General features: G+C 34.6%; 1 protein-coding gene across 2 annotated transcripts; it reads right to left on the reverse strand.

Annotated features, from left to right (window-relative positions):
• Nucleotides 1-4,902: 4,902 nt before the first annotated feature.
• LOC131653119 (uncharacterized) lies at nucleotides 4,903-15,641 on the reverse strand. Of its 2 annotated transcripts, XM_058923172.1 has the most exons (12): nucleotides 15,548-15,623; nucleotides 13,417-13,522; nucleotides 13,118-13,176; nucleotides 12,627-12,858; nucleotides 11,552-11,688; nucleotides 11,365-11,409; nucleotides 11,231-11,284; nucleotides 8,482-8,586; nucleotides 8,180-8,383; nucleotides 7,298-7,383; nucleotides 5,552-6,975; nucleotides 4,903-5,447 (listed from the first exon to the last, which is right to left on the reverse strand). In XM_058923172.1, exons 4-12 carry the CDS (start codon nucleotides 12,817-12,819, stop codon nucleotides 5,263-5,265), a joined length of 2,433 nt encoding a protein of 810 aa, XP_058779155.1. In that variant the 5' UTR covers nucleotides 12,820-12,858; nucleotides 13,118-13,176; nucleotides 13,417-13,522; nucleotides 15,548-15,623; the 3' UTR covers nucleotides 4,903-5,262. The 2 variants fall into 2 exon arrangements, with proteins under 2 accessions (XP_058779155.1, XP_058779154.1); XM_058923171.1 differs by lacking the exon at nucleotides 13,417-13,522 and having other exon boundaries at nucleotides 15,548-15,641.
• Nucleotides 15,642-16,141: the final 500 nt, after the last annotated feature.

Genomic DNA, 16,141 nt, shown 5'->3' on the forward strand with positions numbered 1-16,141 from the left:
CAAATTCCATAACAGAACAATCCCTATTTCACTTTCCTGACACAATATGAACATAATTTGAATTTTGAAATTCGAACGCAGCGTTCAGATTTCATCTCACAAAATCAGATGATATAAAGTAATGAGCTATGAAATACATGTATGTTACCTTAAATTTCAGATTTTTTTGCGCCATTTGATGCCAAAATATAGAAGAATGTTGTTTTGAAGTAAAAATATTGAGAGACAATGGAAGGAGATTTTTGTAGGTTTTTGAAAATAAGGTGTCTTGATCATGAAAAACATGAAGAGGGGTATACATGCAACGTGACAACAAAATCCGTTCTCCTGCTTGAAATTTCAGAGATTGGAATCCAGAATATATTGGGAGAATAAATTCTAGACTAATTTTCGACAAGTGGGTGTGCATCTGACATGAAGTGATTTTGTTATGGAATGAACATTTCCAAATTTTAAAATTCCCTATAGGAAGGACATTTTGGGGTTTGCATAGGGTGTGTGATCACTATATAAGATGTAGTGACTAGTGAACAACACCCCTTGATAATATTTCCTCTGAAAATAAATAAAGTTTACTTTATAGTTTCATCGAATATGCAATATATTTGGCGCACACACACACACACACACACACACACACACACACACACACACACACACACACACACACACACACACACACATATATATATATATATATAAAATTTAATTTAATTTTTTAGGTATATTAATTATTTATTGTATTTTAAAATATTTTTTTTATAAATAAGACCAAAGGAGAAAAAATTTCTTTCCACCTTCCTCATCTCAAGGACTAGAAGTGGTTATTCGTGACTCTCTAGGATGAAACAATCAGAGCCATCAAATCCATCCAATTCATCCTACGGCCGTCCTATTTTCTAAAACTCCTTTAACATTTAAAGTTACAAACAAACTCATCTATAAAAAGAAGCAAAGCCCGCCATTTCAAGGTAACTCTACTTCCATTTGAAATTTCCCTGTTTACTCCACATATATATTATTTTGGGTCGGCCGCAAAGGTCCAATAGGGACCAGGATCCAAAAGTTAGGGAAAACCAAACATGGAAAATAAAAACCAAGTAGTTATTTGTGACTCCCTAGGATGAAACAATCAGAGCCATCTGATCCATCAAATTCATCCTACGGTCGTCCACGTTTCCCAAACTCCTTTCACATATCAGTTACAAACAAAATCATCTATAAAAAGAAGCGAAGCACGCCATTTCGAGGTAACTCCACTCCCATTTGAAATTTCCATGTTCACTCCATACACTAACTTGAGCACTGGAGTGTTAACCTTGGAGGTTAGCTATATCCACCATATCGGAACCCAATCTCTACTGCAACAGACTATCCAGATCATATCATCTGATCATCATCTAGTGCTCAAACAGAACATTATCGTCGTTTGTGAGAAACGACATTGAATTCCTGCTATTACCACAAATTCATGATCTCATGCCCATATCTACTTCACTAAGGGCATAAATTTTTGCTTCCAACTAGTTTTAGTGAATTAGAAACCAAATTCATCCCACCAAAACCATCAATCAATAACACTGTCGAAAATTACTCACTCCACCACGATTGGCCGCTGCAGCAATCGACATTGGCAAAAATCTTCCCCTGCCTATTCGTTTTGTTCTACAACCAAATCCCATGTAATTGGAGATCATATAGGGAGTTCCTCAACTTCCCATGCTCATAATCAACACTCAGAAATTCCACGGGGAAAGGTCATCCAAACGGCCAGACACACCTCCGACAACTACCAAGCGTGAAGCACTCCCTGATTTTAAGCTTTTGGAAGCCAGTTTAGGACCAGAGACAGCTCATTAAACATTGAATGGTTTGTTCAAAATGATCTAACAATAAAATTCCCAAGCCATCATTGATAGACTCACTCGGATAAAAGATAGACTACAGAATATTGTATCAAAAGACTGCACCATTCAAGAAGCGGCCTTGCAGAAGGTCGTGTAACCAATGATGAAAATGGAGGAACTCCAGAAATATCCACGACGACGGGAATATAGGAAGCACACACCTTCACCCGGTCCTGAGAGAAGGAATGGTAGCCACACTCCTCTAGAGGCTCGTAGGTCGTCAAGGAAAGAAGGAAAAAAAAGGAAGGCACTTCGGCTCCACTGAAAAAAATAATCCTTTGAGTGCTCGTATCTTGGATATCAAAATTTTGTGATCCTTAGAGAAATCCCCTAAACTATAAGATTACAACGGGACCAGAGATACCAAAGAGTACATCGAACATATAGACGGTCTCTTGGACTACTACCATGCAGACAGAGACATTAAATGTAAACTGTTTGCGCTAACTTTGATATAATCTTCCCTGGACTGGTAAAAATCCCTTCCTGACAAGAGCATAGATTTATGGCCCACTTCACTGCTAGAAAAAGACAACTAGTAAGTAAGGTCGCCCTTAGTGGAGTTACTCCAGGAAAGAAAGAAATGTGGGGCTGCATTGATCAAATTGACTATAAATTACTATTATTCATCAAGACAACACATATCCATTTTGTACACCACCTTTTAGTGCATGACCTTTCATCCCTAAGTCATTATTGATAGAATAGTGAGTTGAATTTGTAATGTTCCATGAGTTATTAATGTAAATTCAGCAAGCTACCTTATACTTATAAATAAGGAGTTAATCATGAATATAAAGTCAAATTGAATTTTGTTAAACAAACAAATTGTGTAAATTTTGTAAGCTTTGCTCATTTGGTTCTGAATTGGAATAAAATTTTGATATTATCAAGAAATCAAGTTTTTTCTGGTGATCTTCACTTAAACTTATCGTTCTTTCTAATTCATAGCCCTATTTCTATCATTTTTCATCAATTTCTTTCTAAACTTTCTGTTGTTACAATTATGTCTCAACTCAAATTATTACTTAAAATTCGTATTCTTACACCATATTATCACATTAAAAGTGGAAGTTTCATAAATTAATCAAACTATTAAAAAATGGTTGAATTTCAAATTGTTTAGTCATCACCATGTATGTATGAGGCCAATTAATGGGGATCAAGTCCCCTGCTTCCCTGTCTGAGACCAAGAAATTATGACTATTAATATGTCTTGAATACTTTGTTTGCTTGAAAAACTTCTTCGTGTTGGTTCCGGAATGACCTGCTCGACTTAACATATTAAGTTGAACTAGCTCGGTTTTGCCTTGATGGATAGCTTAAATATTGGGGCGGACTTTGTCAAATTCGAGTTTGTATTTGACCCAATTCGTCAGATGATACACAGTCTCTTAAACATGAGACCTCTAAGAATGAGATGCTTTAGGTGAGATACCATATTGTACACTTAGTTATTGTTTCAACTCATAATAATTAACAAACTGCATGAGCACATAATCATCAATCGATCATATTTTGTTAGTATCAACTAAATGACACATTACGAGACATGGTTTTGTCAACTAGTACATAGTCTAATTTTGTTGTTCTGAAACCATTCTAAACACAACGATTTTGGTCGTGCAACCTAAAGGTCATGGAGTATTCATGTTTAATAATAGAATTTAATTGAAATGTACGGACAACGTAAAGATATTTTACACTGTCAATTAATCGTGATCGTTTAATTTTTGTAAATGTTTAACTTTTTATTTAACCACATATAAAGTATAACATGTGTATAACATGTGAATGATTGTGATACATTACACTCACAAGGCATTACAATTATTATCTTAATAAAATTACTCCCACCAATTCGTACCTTTATTCATGGATTTTTGAACAAAATGATAGAAGAGAAATTTCCTCATGTCTAAGTTTAAGAAGAAACAGAGGAAATTAAGAAATAAAAACAAAGTTAATTGTTTTATAAAATTTGACTAAAATAAAGTTATGAATTCATTGATCAAATAATGATTGTAATCGATGGGAAATAATGTTAGTGTTTGTACTCCTTGAATTGTGAATTAAAAATGAATATAATAAGATTTTTTTTATGAATTTTAGAATGTTTATAAGACTCTCTTAGGGTATATTTGGGGGTTTGATGGAAAAGGGATTAGAGTGTTTTGAAAAAAAGTTAATGATTGAGTGAAATGAATTGTTTTTATTTATAAAATCAAAAACTCTTTAATTTTGGGAAATTCAAAATTTGCATTGAACACAGTTTTGAGGAATTTTAGAAGACTTACATAAATTTCTCAAATATTTTTTTGTTATAATATTCTGAACATTGAAAATATAATAATGATAAACGCTCTTTTATCATTTTATACAAAATCATTTTTAAAAAAATGTCTAATATCTACCTACATTTTTTTAAACTTCGTTCTCGAAAGTCATTCCTTCCCTTTCCTTTTCCTTTCCTCCAAACTCCCAAACAAAGAAGGCCTTGTGATTTCAAACTCAAGAATGGCTAAAGATTCAAAAAGAGGAAAATTTTATCTAACATTAGTATTTTTATTTATTTTTAAATAGCTTATGATTCTAGTTTCCAATACATAGTATTTGAGTTAGATTCAAATTTTACTCTCAAAAGTGTGATTGTTTTATCTTTTTGAATGGGATCATACCAAAAGAAAATCATTTTTGATCAAACATAAATCAATTTATGAAATAAAACTTAGAACAACTGGACAAGCTGATATTAATCAATTTTTAATATAAATTGATCAATTAGTTCACATAAACCGATTTCATCGATTACAAAATTCAGTTTGTGTAAAAACACTATAACTCATTCAAAACCTATTTTAAATTAATGTTTAAGCATTCAAACATCTAATGATCAAAATTCGAAAGATTACAAAATTGTAACTAAACATTTTTCAGCCAAGAAGCACAATATACCATATCGAAGTTTAAACACAGAAGAGTTATAGCAAGAAAGTGACAAAGCCAAGAAATGGTGTTGGCTTAAGTACTTCAATTATTTGTTATGTCTATTACAGGCAAAATTTAGCCAATTATGATGAGAAATAAGCAGAATAGAAAAGAAAATATGATCCTTAAGAAAACTAAACAAATTTTAACACAAATTTCGCTAAAATCTCCGCAAGTAAAAAGAAATTGTCTACCAAAGCCTGCTATATCTACCATCATATCCGGTAGATGTAAAAGTGGCGCAATTTAAAAAGACTTGCCTTTTATCATCATCGGGTAAAATAAAAAGCTCCGCTAAAGAAACTGGCAACTAAGTTGATCTTTGCCTATCTGTATCTGTATAATTTATAAAATCCAATTTGCTACTTTAGTATTTTTTTGTTTTCTCTTTGTGATTGGTTCCCTTTTTAGCCTTCCCTCTGTATTTGGATTTAGAAGCTTTGGTGGTTGAAAGCCACGTGTCGTCTTCTTTTGCTTCCTGGTTCCCAGAATGTTCAGAGTCAAGGGAAATAACCAATTCCACATGATCTGATGAGAGAGCTTCTTCCCATCCTGCATGAAAATTGCTTCTATTAGGAAAAACAAATGAAAGCTCAAGCCAAATAGGTACAAGCAAGTTTAATAGAAGAATAATGAAAAGTAGTAACAATGCTTACTTTTTGCAAGAAATTCTCTAGCAGCTTGAATCGAAAACTTTTGCTTTACTGGATCTATTTTACTCTCGGTATTGGGAACTTTGTTTTCGAAACAACTTCCATAGCTAGAAATCCTTGGCAGGTTCTGACAAACTTCATTTCTATTAACTGCATCATCTTCCATGCCACCACTTTGAACTGGAAGTGGATCTTTAGTTTCAAACTGACTAACTGCTATGGAAGGCTTAACAATTGACTGATTATTTTCACTAGTACGTAAATCAGGTTTCTTTGGTTTATTCTGAGAACTATTCTGCTTGTCCACCGTATTCTCAATCAAACACTTTTCTTGAACTGCCACCTCTTTCTCAATCAAACATTTTTCTTGGGATGCCACCACATTACCCTCTGATTGGCTGCAGTTGGCAAGATTGACAGATATAGATCCTATCAAAAGTTCATGATCCTTTACAAGGTCTGGTTCAGTCTTTGTTACGGTTTTCAAAACAATCGTGTCAACTTCAGGTGTTGGCTTTCCGTGCCACGCTTTGCCAGCATTAAATGTACCATCTGCCCTCTGATCATGGCAGGTTCCTGTCAAAAGTTCATGATCCTTTACAAGGTCTGGTTCAGTCTTTGTTACGGTTTTCAAAACCATCGTGTCAATTTCAGGTTTTGGCTTTCCGTGCCATGCTTTACCAGCATTAAATGTACCATCTGCCCTCTGATCATGGCCCTTTACAAGGTCTGGTTCAGTCTTTGTTACGTTTTTCAAAACCATCCTGTCAATTTCAGGTTTTGGCTTTCCAGGCCATGCTTTACCAGCATTAAATGTACCATCTGCCCTCTGATCATGGCGGGTTCCTATCAACAGTTCATGATCCTTTACAAGGTCTGGTTCAGTCTTTGTTACGGTTTTCACAACCATCGTGTCAATTTCAGGTTTTGGCTTTCCGTGCCACGCTTTACCAGCATTAAATGTACCATCTGCCCTCTGATCATGGCGGGTTCCATCTTTCTGAATGACTTCAGAATTTAAAATTGGAGGATTCTTGTTTGTAAGCTGATCACTCGCAGTGTGTTGGGAGAATTTTGGCAGCTGGTGCCATATGGCAATTGCTCTGCTTTGATAATCAACTTCACATTGTGACTGTTGAATATTCAGATCAGCACCAAAATCATTTCCTGACTGGGTATCCCCATTTGTTCCATCATTGATGTCAGGGGATTGAGGAGGTACATGTGGAGTGTTCTTTGCAGACTCCTCTGGATTTTGAGCTTCAAAATCATATGTATCCAAAGATGTTTCTGCTGGTGATACTGTCTTCATTGTACTGTCAATATTCTCTTTAGTATCTACCTCAAGCTTGTTTCTCTGTTCCTTAGCCTTCTGTTCTTTTTGCCTAAGCTTTTTCTGGCGTTTCTTTTTCAAAATCTCAGCTTGTCTACAAACGAAAGGCTAAATGAATAAGGTGTCCTATTATCCATACAATCAAGAGAATACACTTTCAGCTGTATCGCGTGTACGTTTTTCTAAACGAATCTTCAACGATAAACTTGATGTATAGTAGCCCAGTTTATTTTATTTAGAATAAGAAATGAAATCTAGGAAAATTAAATGAAAATCATTGCAGAAGCATTGTACGATCTTATTTTAATTTGTGACAAGCTGGAAGTACTAAAGGATACGCCAAAATTCTAAACAGATTTTTTTTAAAAATTTTATTCCAAAATTAGTCTATTGAAAAACTTAATCTGCTAAGGTACCTTTTCTGGGCAGCTTCTTCCTCCTCCACCAATTGCTTCTGGCACCTCAGTGATTCAGCATCCTTGTCAGCAAGCCATGCCTTAACCTAAATGAAAGAAAACTCATTTCATCATAACCATAACTGAAATAACTAATTTGGGAAATTAAGATTTTGGGTTTTTTATGATACAACCGTGTGAGATCAACCGTGTGAGAATAGCGTGTGAGAATAGCGCTACGAAGATTGATTTATATATATGGAGATTTACAATTCATTACATTTTATAGTCGATGTGGGACTTATATACAAATATAAAAACATATTCTATTAGCAAATAGGAACATATTATATCATATACCGAAAAAACACAAGATTAATTATTGAATTTTTTTTTTTTAAGTTGTGATAGGTAGGAACTTAGGTACCATGCAAATTAGCACTGTTCAGTACCAGTTTCTATCAAATGGTTGGTTGAATACTTTAGTGGATTGTTTTCTCCTCAAGTGTTTGAGTGTTTATCAAATGAAAACAGAGTGAGATGGTTTTCGGGGCAATAAAAGCATGGTAGGATGCAGATGACGGTGTCTCAAAAAGGGATCTCCACTGATAAGCGGATTGGATAAGGGTCAATAATAGCATCGTAGAGTGCAGCCACCGAGAAGACGGGTTTCAGGGCTGGTGTTATAACAGGGATTTGGATTTTATGGAGTATGTTATTATGTGAAAAGCACCTTATAGATGAAATAATCCTTTTGAAGCAAAATTATAAGCACTGTGCATTAAGATAGGAAAGGGTGGGTGAGTTATGTGAATAAATTTTGACGTTAAGAGAAACAATTAAGATAATAAAAGGTTGGTGAGATATGTGTGAACAAATTTTTAAGTGAAGAGAAACAAATACCAATATCTGTTCTAGCAAGAAGCTTGAACAAGCCACTACATTTTTCGGTTCAAGACCAATTTTTCCAGCCCCTCCAGGAAAAACAGATTTTTGCATTGACGCTGTTGTCCCCAATAAAAATGTTCCTTCACTAGCATCATCAAGGATACTGAACAACTCCTGGGAAGGTATAGGAAAACTGGAAGGTTTAGATTGAACAATGTCCTGCAGACAATTTAGATGTATTGCATTAATATACCAAGTTACACCTGTCAGAAAATTTAACAACAGCAAATTGATAATTCAGACTATATGCTGCTTACCAATAGGGCACCGCCGGCCCTCAGATAAGACGGAAGAAGAAAAAAGAATCCTTGTTTTTGAGTAAGAGCTATCAAAGCATGCAAAACCGAAGACCCTGGAACTTCCTAGAAAGCACAGTCAATGAAGAAAAACAAGATATTAAGATTACCAAAGCAAAATAAATAAACAAATAAATAAGAGTTGAAATGAAGAGAGAAACATAATGCTCTATCATAGATCATATCTTAATTCCAATCATTGACCTCTAAGTCTTTCTCAATAGTTTTTCTTAGCCTTCCTCTGCCAATAGCAATTGAGCTACCCTCCCTTCGAACAACTCCTTTGTATTGAATTTACATTTCTGCTCCCCACGTGTGTAGACAACCAAGTCGGAATTCAACTGTCTTTTTATACGATATTGACTACCCCAAATCTATCTCTAACACTCAAATCAATCCTAACTTGACTAATATTTCCACACATCTAGTGCAATACTCTCATCTGCACTACACTAAATTTACTGTCATGTTGGCATTTTATTTCCAAACACACATACAACAACATTGGTATCAGTATCAGAGTAGTAAACTGTAAGATAGATTTTTTCTTTTAGCTTAAGCAACACCTTTCTATCACATAAAACACCCGAAGAGCTTCAACATTTCATTCATCCCACTTGAATTCTATGATTTACATCTTCCTCTATTTCTCCGTTATTTTGAACAAAACCCAAGATATTTAAACAATGTGACTTATGGTATAGTATGATCTCCTACTTTCACCTCTAAACAAGTTGTGATTTTCCATTTGCTAAATTGGCATTCAATATATTATCTTCTACTCAAACGAAAGCTATATGCTTCTAAAGCATGTCTTCAAGTCTCTAACCTCTGCTTTATTTTCTTTCTCATCTGTCCAAGTAGGATTATACCATCTTCAAAAAGCGTGTCATGGTGCTGGCACTTGAATGTTCTCTGTAAAGATATCCAAATCTAATGTAAAATGATATGGGCTAAAAGTTGACCTTGGTGCAGTCCTATAGTTATTGGGACATCCTCCTCTCCACCTTGTGTCCTAAAAGTTAACCTTGGTGCAGTCCTATAGTTATTGGTACATCCTCCTCTCCACCTTGTGTTCTAACACTAGTCATGGCCACCCTACAGATAGATGGATAGCCCTGCATCATTAAAGCTGACTCTTGGTTTAGTCATTTTTACTGTTTAGTTAAAAGTATAATGTGTTAAGGTGATTATACTTCCCCCTTTTTGCACTCTTAGGTATGGGGCTTAACTGAACCTCTAAGTCCACTTATAAGGTGAGGGTGGCCCCTTACTTATAACCACTATTTAGGCCATATCACTATTTTCTCCGGCCTCATGTCCATGGCACCGCATTTTCAAAGTATTGTCAACTTTGGTACTTGTATAAGTCCTCACAATTCTCTTTATAAAAAGTGCCTTAGTGGGGAGAGGACTGAGTGTTTATAAACTACCCTTAACCTCAACTCTCAAGCAATAATAAGAGACTTTTCGGTGTACTGAAACCAATGTTTAAAAACTTGAGAGTTTACGCAAAAACGATAGGGAATTGAAAAACAGTAACTCGAGGATGGTAGCACAGGTCGTAATCCTACTACTGGTAGAAAAACAGCAGTTATGTAGTGTTTAGAGCGAGACAGATGAGGCGATTATGTTTCTAACAGTAATAAGGAAGAATAATAATGATAGAGGATTAAAATTTATGGTGAAATAAAAGAGTCTTAATTGATGTTGGTGGCTGTAACATTTTTTGAGAAGAGAAATCCACAATTATGCTTTTTAGAAGGAAATGATATGAGTCCCGTTAAGGCAGCTCAGTTGGTAGTTGTGTAGGGACATTGAGTAATGGGGCGCGGGTTCGAACCTGCGACATCCCACTTGTTCATCTTTAATAAGATGAACGACAGCCATTGTAGCTTAGATCCTTACCTGGAGCATCAATGTTTCGACCTCAAGTATACAACACCATGCTTAGGAGATATTGTCTGCTTTGGACCTTGTGTCTCTCACGGTTTTAGTCCTTTGTAAAAGGTTTCTCGACCGATAGAGTATTCTTGTCGTTTATAACCTATCCTCAGCCTCGATTCCTAAATAATGTGGGGCTGTTTGGTGTCCTGGAACAGTAGCCAGCATAGAACTCTCAACACTACCCAAGTCTAGAGATAAATGGAGTGAAACCTTGGTAGCTCGATAACAAGCAGTCCAGTGGGTCTAGGATAGCTCCCACAGCAACTTAGAATTTGGGTTTGGCCTAACATAGCCCCACAAAACCAACTGGTTAGGTGTAAAGTTCCCAAGCTTTATAAGCTCGTATTAGACACCACCACTAGTTGTTATATGACTTGGGCTTTTTCCAATAAACCCCTCATGCATAACACACTACAGGGATTAGTTTGTGGATAATATGGTAGGCAGCCCAACAATAGACCTAGGATAGACTTTAATAGCAACTCAGAATTTAGATTTGACCAAACTCAAATTCACAAAAACCAACTTTCAAGGTAAGGAGTGATCAAGCCTTATAAGATCTTATTATACATGATTTATATTTTAAAAGGTCAAAGAAGAGTTTGTAAAACTCACATTCATAATTCGAATTTACATTTGAAAAGGAACCTATCATCTTCCAAACACACCAATGTGGATATTTTGTGTCATAATGAAAAGTAACATGCATACAAGATAATAAAAACTAATATAACTTATTCATGTAGGAGCAACAAGGTTTTACCTCCAGCATCACATTTTCAAACGATACAACTTCCTGCGCCTCTTCTACCGAGAGCTATGAAAATTATGAATAAGAACACATCAAAATCACCCGGGTCATTCATATATGTATAATTCACAGTGATGAAATATTACCTTATCCCAATATGCCCCTAAAAGCTCCCTAGTTTTTGAAGTATCCTGAAATTTGTAAACAGCATAAAGAAAAATTGAGCGCAACAAGTTAAAGAAACAAAAAAAAGTGTTGTACAAAAGGGTAAATGTATGAACTAAGAGAAACAATATGATAGATATCATTATACTTATAGGATCAAAAGAAAACCTTATCAAGCTTTTTGAATCGGTGATGCACAGGTAAATGTCTTCTATAGTTAAGGGTTGAGCAGAATTCTTGAGAACACTTCTCACATTTTTCCGTCGGAACCTTCAGAGGATAGAGCAAAGGCCAACCTGGATATTCTGTATGTACGAAAAAATTCCTCTTAAGCTCATAGACGTTTATTGAAAAATTAAACGAGGGCTTTTGAAAAGTTGAGATGTAGAAGCTAGTTTTTTCTTATACTCGAAGCTATTGCTTAAAGAAAAATCATAGTCATTGCAAGAATCTTTTATTATTCCTTTCTAAGTAAAGAGTTATATACACCTGTAACAAGCCCAAAAGTGAACTATGATACTGAAAATATAAACTCTCAATCCTGTACAGGCCAGCACAAAGGCGGCATTTAATGAAGCACGGACACGATATGAGTATCATATACAATACATATCCGATACGGCAATACGTCACTAACTGAATAATACATGATACAATACGTTATGTATATATAAATTAGAACAAAACCACATACATAACAAAATTTATAACACGTTAAATTTCAAATATTGGTATTGATAAAAAATTATGGGAAATAAAACCAATTCTGAAAAATGGTAACTATCTCCAAAGAATTAATTAGGATATTAAAGAGAATGAGCCGGAATGAAGGGTTATTAAAAAGGGGAATTGAGGGTCATTAAAAAGAAGAATCTGATAAAAAAATAGAGTCACGTAACCGTGGAGTATCGGAGCGTATCACCGCCATATCGGAATTTTTTATTTATTTTTAAATAAATAAATTCAGACACTCCTTCGATACGTATCAACGCCTTATCAGAGCGTATCTATATGTATCGGATACGATTCGGCAGAAATTTTGACGTATCCGTGCTTCATTGGCCGCATTAGTCTAAATAATTATTTATTGCCCTGCTTGAGGTCTTTTTAATTTATTTCTGGCCGGCTAGACGCATTACATGGTTGGTGTACATGCTTCAATTCAATTAATGTCCAATGCTTACAAATTTATATCACAAGAATGATTTTGAACGTGAACTACCGAAACTATAAATTTTCAGACCTGAAAAAACATTGCTAACACCTTGCGGATCAAAAGCATGAAGAAATGGAATCAACTGTCCTGGGCTGTCACTGACCCTTGGAAAATAAAAGAAAGGTTCTTTGCCAATTGCTTGTCTGATTATGTTTTCTATTCCATCTTCCGTTCTCATGACATCCAGAGTGTCAGAGGCCTGGAGTTTTGCAACTGACATCTACTTAAACAAAAGCTCACCAAGCAATTTGACTAGACACTGCATAAAATATAAATTAATACATGTAAATGGTCATTTGGAAAGAAGATGAAAACTTTCTTGCTTAAAACATTTGAATTTCTGGTAAACAAGTAAAAGTTGTCAGTAGACAGTTAAAGGGAGGAAAGACAATGCTATTGCTTGTTTTCTTTTCCCAAATTATTTACCCCAAAAAAGGAAACACAATCCTGTAAATAACTTGAATAAAGCCACGGAAATAACAGAATAAAATTCCACAAATGTATCTTTAAAAACTTACAAAAATGTTGGTAGTTCAGTGCTTGTCCAGTACCTCTTTCTCTCAGAGAACTTGGGCCTCTGGAAAAAAGTTAGAATCTAATGTCAATATCAAACTACATAAAATAAGAACTAGAATATAATGGTATATCATATCAGATAGTCAATGTGCCATATGCAAAATATGTATGATCTGGTCCAATCATCCTCCTACATAGGCACCACACACCATACTTTTATAGCGATTTCTGCTTTGCCAAATGTAGGAAAACAAAGTACACACAATCAGTTGCAGATATACAGACTGCACTCGTGAATTACCTTAACATATGGCTATGGCCTCAACGCCTGACCCATTGTTAAAGTTGAGTGTGGAACACACATATCCATTTTAGAATAACTTGAGATTCTTTGCAAATCACAAGGACTAAAAGCAGGTTAAAATTTGATCAAAAGACTTAACAAAAAATCAGATCATTAGTTCTCTAACTTCGACGGGATGATCAAAGGAATGAAGTAGATATGAACTTTTTTCCTTCTCTATATGATAGAAACAATTTATGTGTGAAATTTAATGCACTATTATACCCTATCCTAAAATCGGCTTCAAATGCAGAACTGTAATTGCCAATTAATTAAACCAAAAATGACATTGCTCAGAATCAGTAAGTCAGTAAATTTACAATAACGCCAATTCATTTTACCGATCCACAAGCTGGTTTATGCTTGGAATAGCGTCGAAAAACCCTATCGCACGTTTGGGCTCAAGCAATTATAAATTTCTTTCAGGACTAGCGTACACATTAGGGGTTTTCCATCATTAAACCAAACAGTATTGTCGATGGCGGAAAGCCAAAATCCCGCCATACCAATCGCTTTGCGGCGCCACTATAGCGGATTATGGCGGAAAAACCCACAATAACGGCCGATATTTACCGCCATGTATATCGGCCATGGTGCCGCAATTTGATAACACTGACCAAACATAATACTACCAATAAACATTTACCCAGCTCAAATAGCATTTTGACACTGGTCAAAGCACAAAGAACTTCTGTAATAAAAAGAAAACCCAGTGCTATAAAGCTCCTGTCATAGCATGACCTAGGATTTGTCAGACCATTTACGATTCTATTGAACTCTGCATTGCAAAATATAATTCAACTTTCTCTTATAAAAATAAAAGTTACATATTAAAATGAAACTCTGATTCTTATTACGACAAAATAATATAGACGCGTTCGGCAGAATCATGTGATCCATACAAAAAGGAACTACCAGTGTTCCCCTCATAGATAACCGTTATATTACAATAAAAAATCACGAGATACTTTGATTTAAAATTGACAATGTTAATATATACAAAATCATTTTCCAAAGTTAATAAATTAATTGGCAATATAAAGGAGTAACTGGTGTACCCTTTTCAAGAATACACCTTAGTCCAGGCATGGTAACAGAGTAGTCAATCCCGAATAGCGGAATAGAGCAAGCGACCCTAAAAATGGGATAACGGAAAAGCATATCACAGGATGACTAATATTTGATCATTTTTTGAACAAATTACATGAATAATAATTATAAACATACGAAGTGCTGAAGTGCAAAAAACGTCGGTGAAGGGCGGTTAGGAAGGAGTCTAATAACAAATTTGATTGAAAAACCCAAATTTGCCCTTAAACGATTTAAATTTACGCAGTAATTTCAAATTTTCAAAGGAGAAAAAGATAACGGGACAAAAACCGCTCCGCCCTCGCTACCCGCTATTTACCCTATAAAGATCCAATTACGCGGGAAGGAAGCAAGCCGGCACAAGATGCGCAAAACCACTACTCAAAAATACGAAATAAACAAAAGAGAGACGAAACGAATCAAAACCCCAACACCATCAACGAATCAAAGCACCAAAAAGAACGTAACTAGATACTATAAACCAAAGCCCACCATCAACAAATCAGCATCAACCAACAGCAGCTTATAACCACAACTCCAATAAAATCAGGTGACAATGACATAACAACCTCACAACAAACTGATTAATCATGTAAAAAACTGAACACCAAAAACGTAACTAAATTTTATTTTATAACATCAATCAATCATCTATATTTTTCATTAGAACCTTATTCGTAAGTAAATACCCTAAAATCAATAACCCCAATGTGTTTTCCACTAAAAAAATGCAAAATCATCAAAGTTCAAATTACAATTACAGTACTCTCCAATCCACATTGATCACCATAACAAACAATAAAGCTACAACAAACAAACCTAAACGCATGCATCAACCACAGTAAAACGATCTTACACAATCCAACAGAAAAAACTACAATGCATATACAACGTCTTGTTTCATCTCATATTCTGAAAGCAGTAAAAAATAATTGGAACGAAGTGATCTATGAAGTAATAGGAGAAAAGTGAGTAAGAGAGTGAGAGTGAATCACAGTACCTGAGAGAAATGAGGAGAATGAGAATTGCTACGGAGGGAACAAAAATCGGCGAGAAAATGCGAGAAAAGATTGTAATGAAGTAGTAATGAAAATTGAAAGAATGTTCATCGTATTTAAATGAACAAAATTAAATATTAAAATAATGTTTTTTTTTTGTGAAATGGGTTGTAAAAATAAAATACCAACCTGTCCTAGGCAAAAAAAAAATCCTTATAAGTTATAATAATAATAATAAGTATTTTTTTTATAATTTTTAAATGATTTTGTTTAATTTTTTCTAGAATCAAAATTGAATTTATCTTTTAATACAATTCGGTTGATAACTATAAAAAAGATTAATATTTGTAAATCGTTGATTCACTCGTTCATATTTGACGTTTAAAAATATAAATTAATAATTTATTAATTCAAAAATTAGTTACGAACCCGCGCGTAAATTAACAATTTATTAATTCAAAATTTAGTTACAAACCCGCGCGTATGCGCGGGTATGAGTTATTACGTTGTCTACGATTATTATTATTATTAGCTAACGAATAATGATAATATTACATAATTAAATTATAACAAATTAATACTAATTTACTATTTTC

Source organism: Vicia villosa, linkage group LG2 (genome assembly GCF_029867415.1).
Source record: "Vicia villosa cultivar HV-30 ecotype Madison, WI linkage group LG2, Vvil1.0, whole genome shotgun sequence".
NCBI lineage: Eukaryota > Viridiplantae > Streptophyta > Magnoliopsida > Fabales > Fabaceae > Vicia > Vicia villosa.

Excerpts from the sequence above, each read along its gene's own strand:
- LOC131653119 (XM_058923171.1), bottom strand. The coding sequence starts at position 12,819 with ATGTCAGTTGCAAAACTCCAGGCCTCTGACACTCTGGATGTCATGAGA. Across the intron at positions 11,689-12,626 it reads TGTTAGCAATGTTTTTTCAG|AATATCCAGGTTGGCCTTTG; the intron begins GTCTGAAAATTT and ends TCGTACATACAG. Across the intron at positions 7,384-8,179 it reads TCTTGCTAGAACAGATATTG|GTTAAGGCATGGCTTGCTGA; the intron begins GTATTTGTTTCT and ends TCTTTCATTTAG.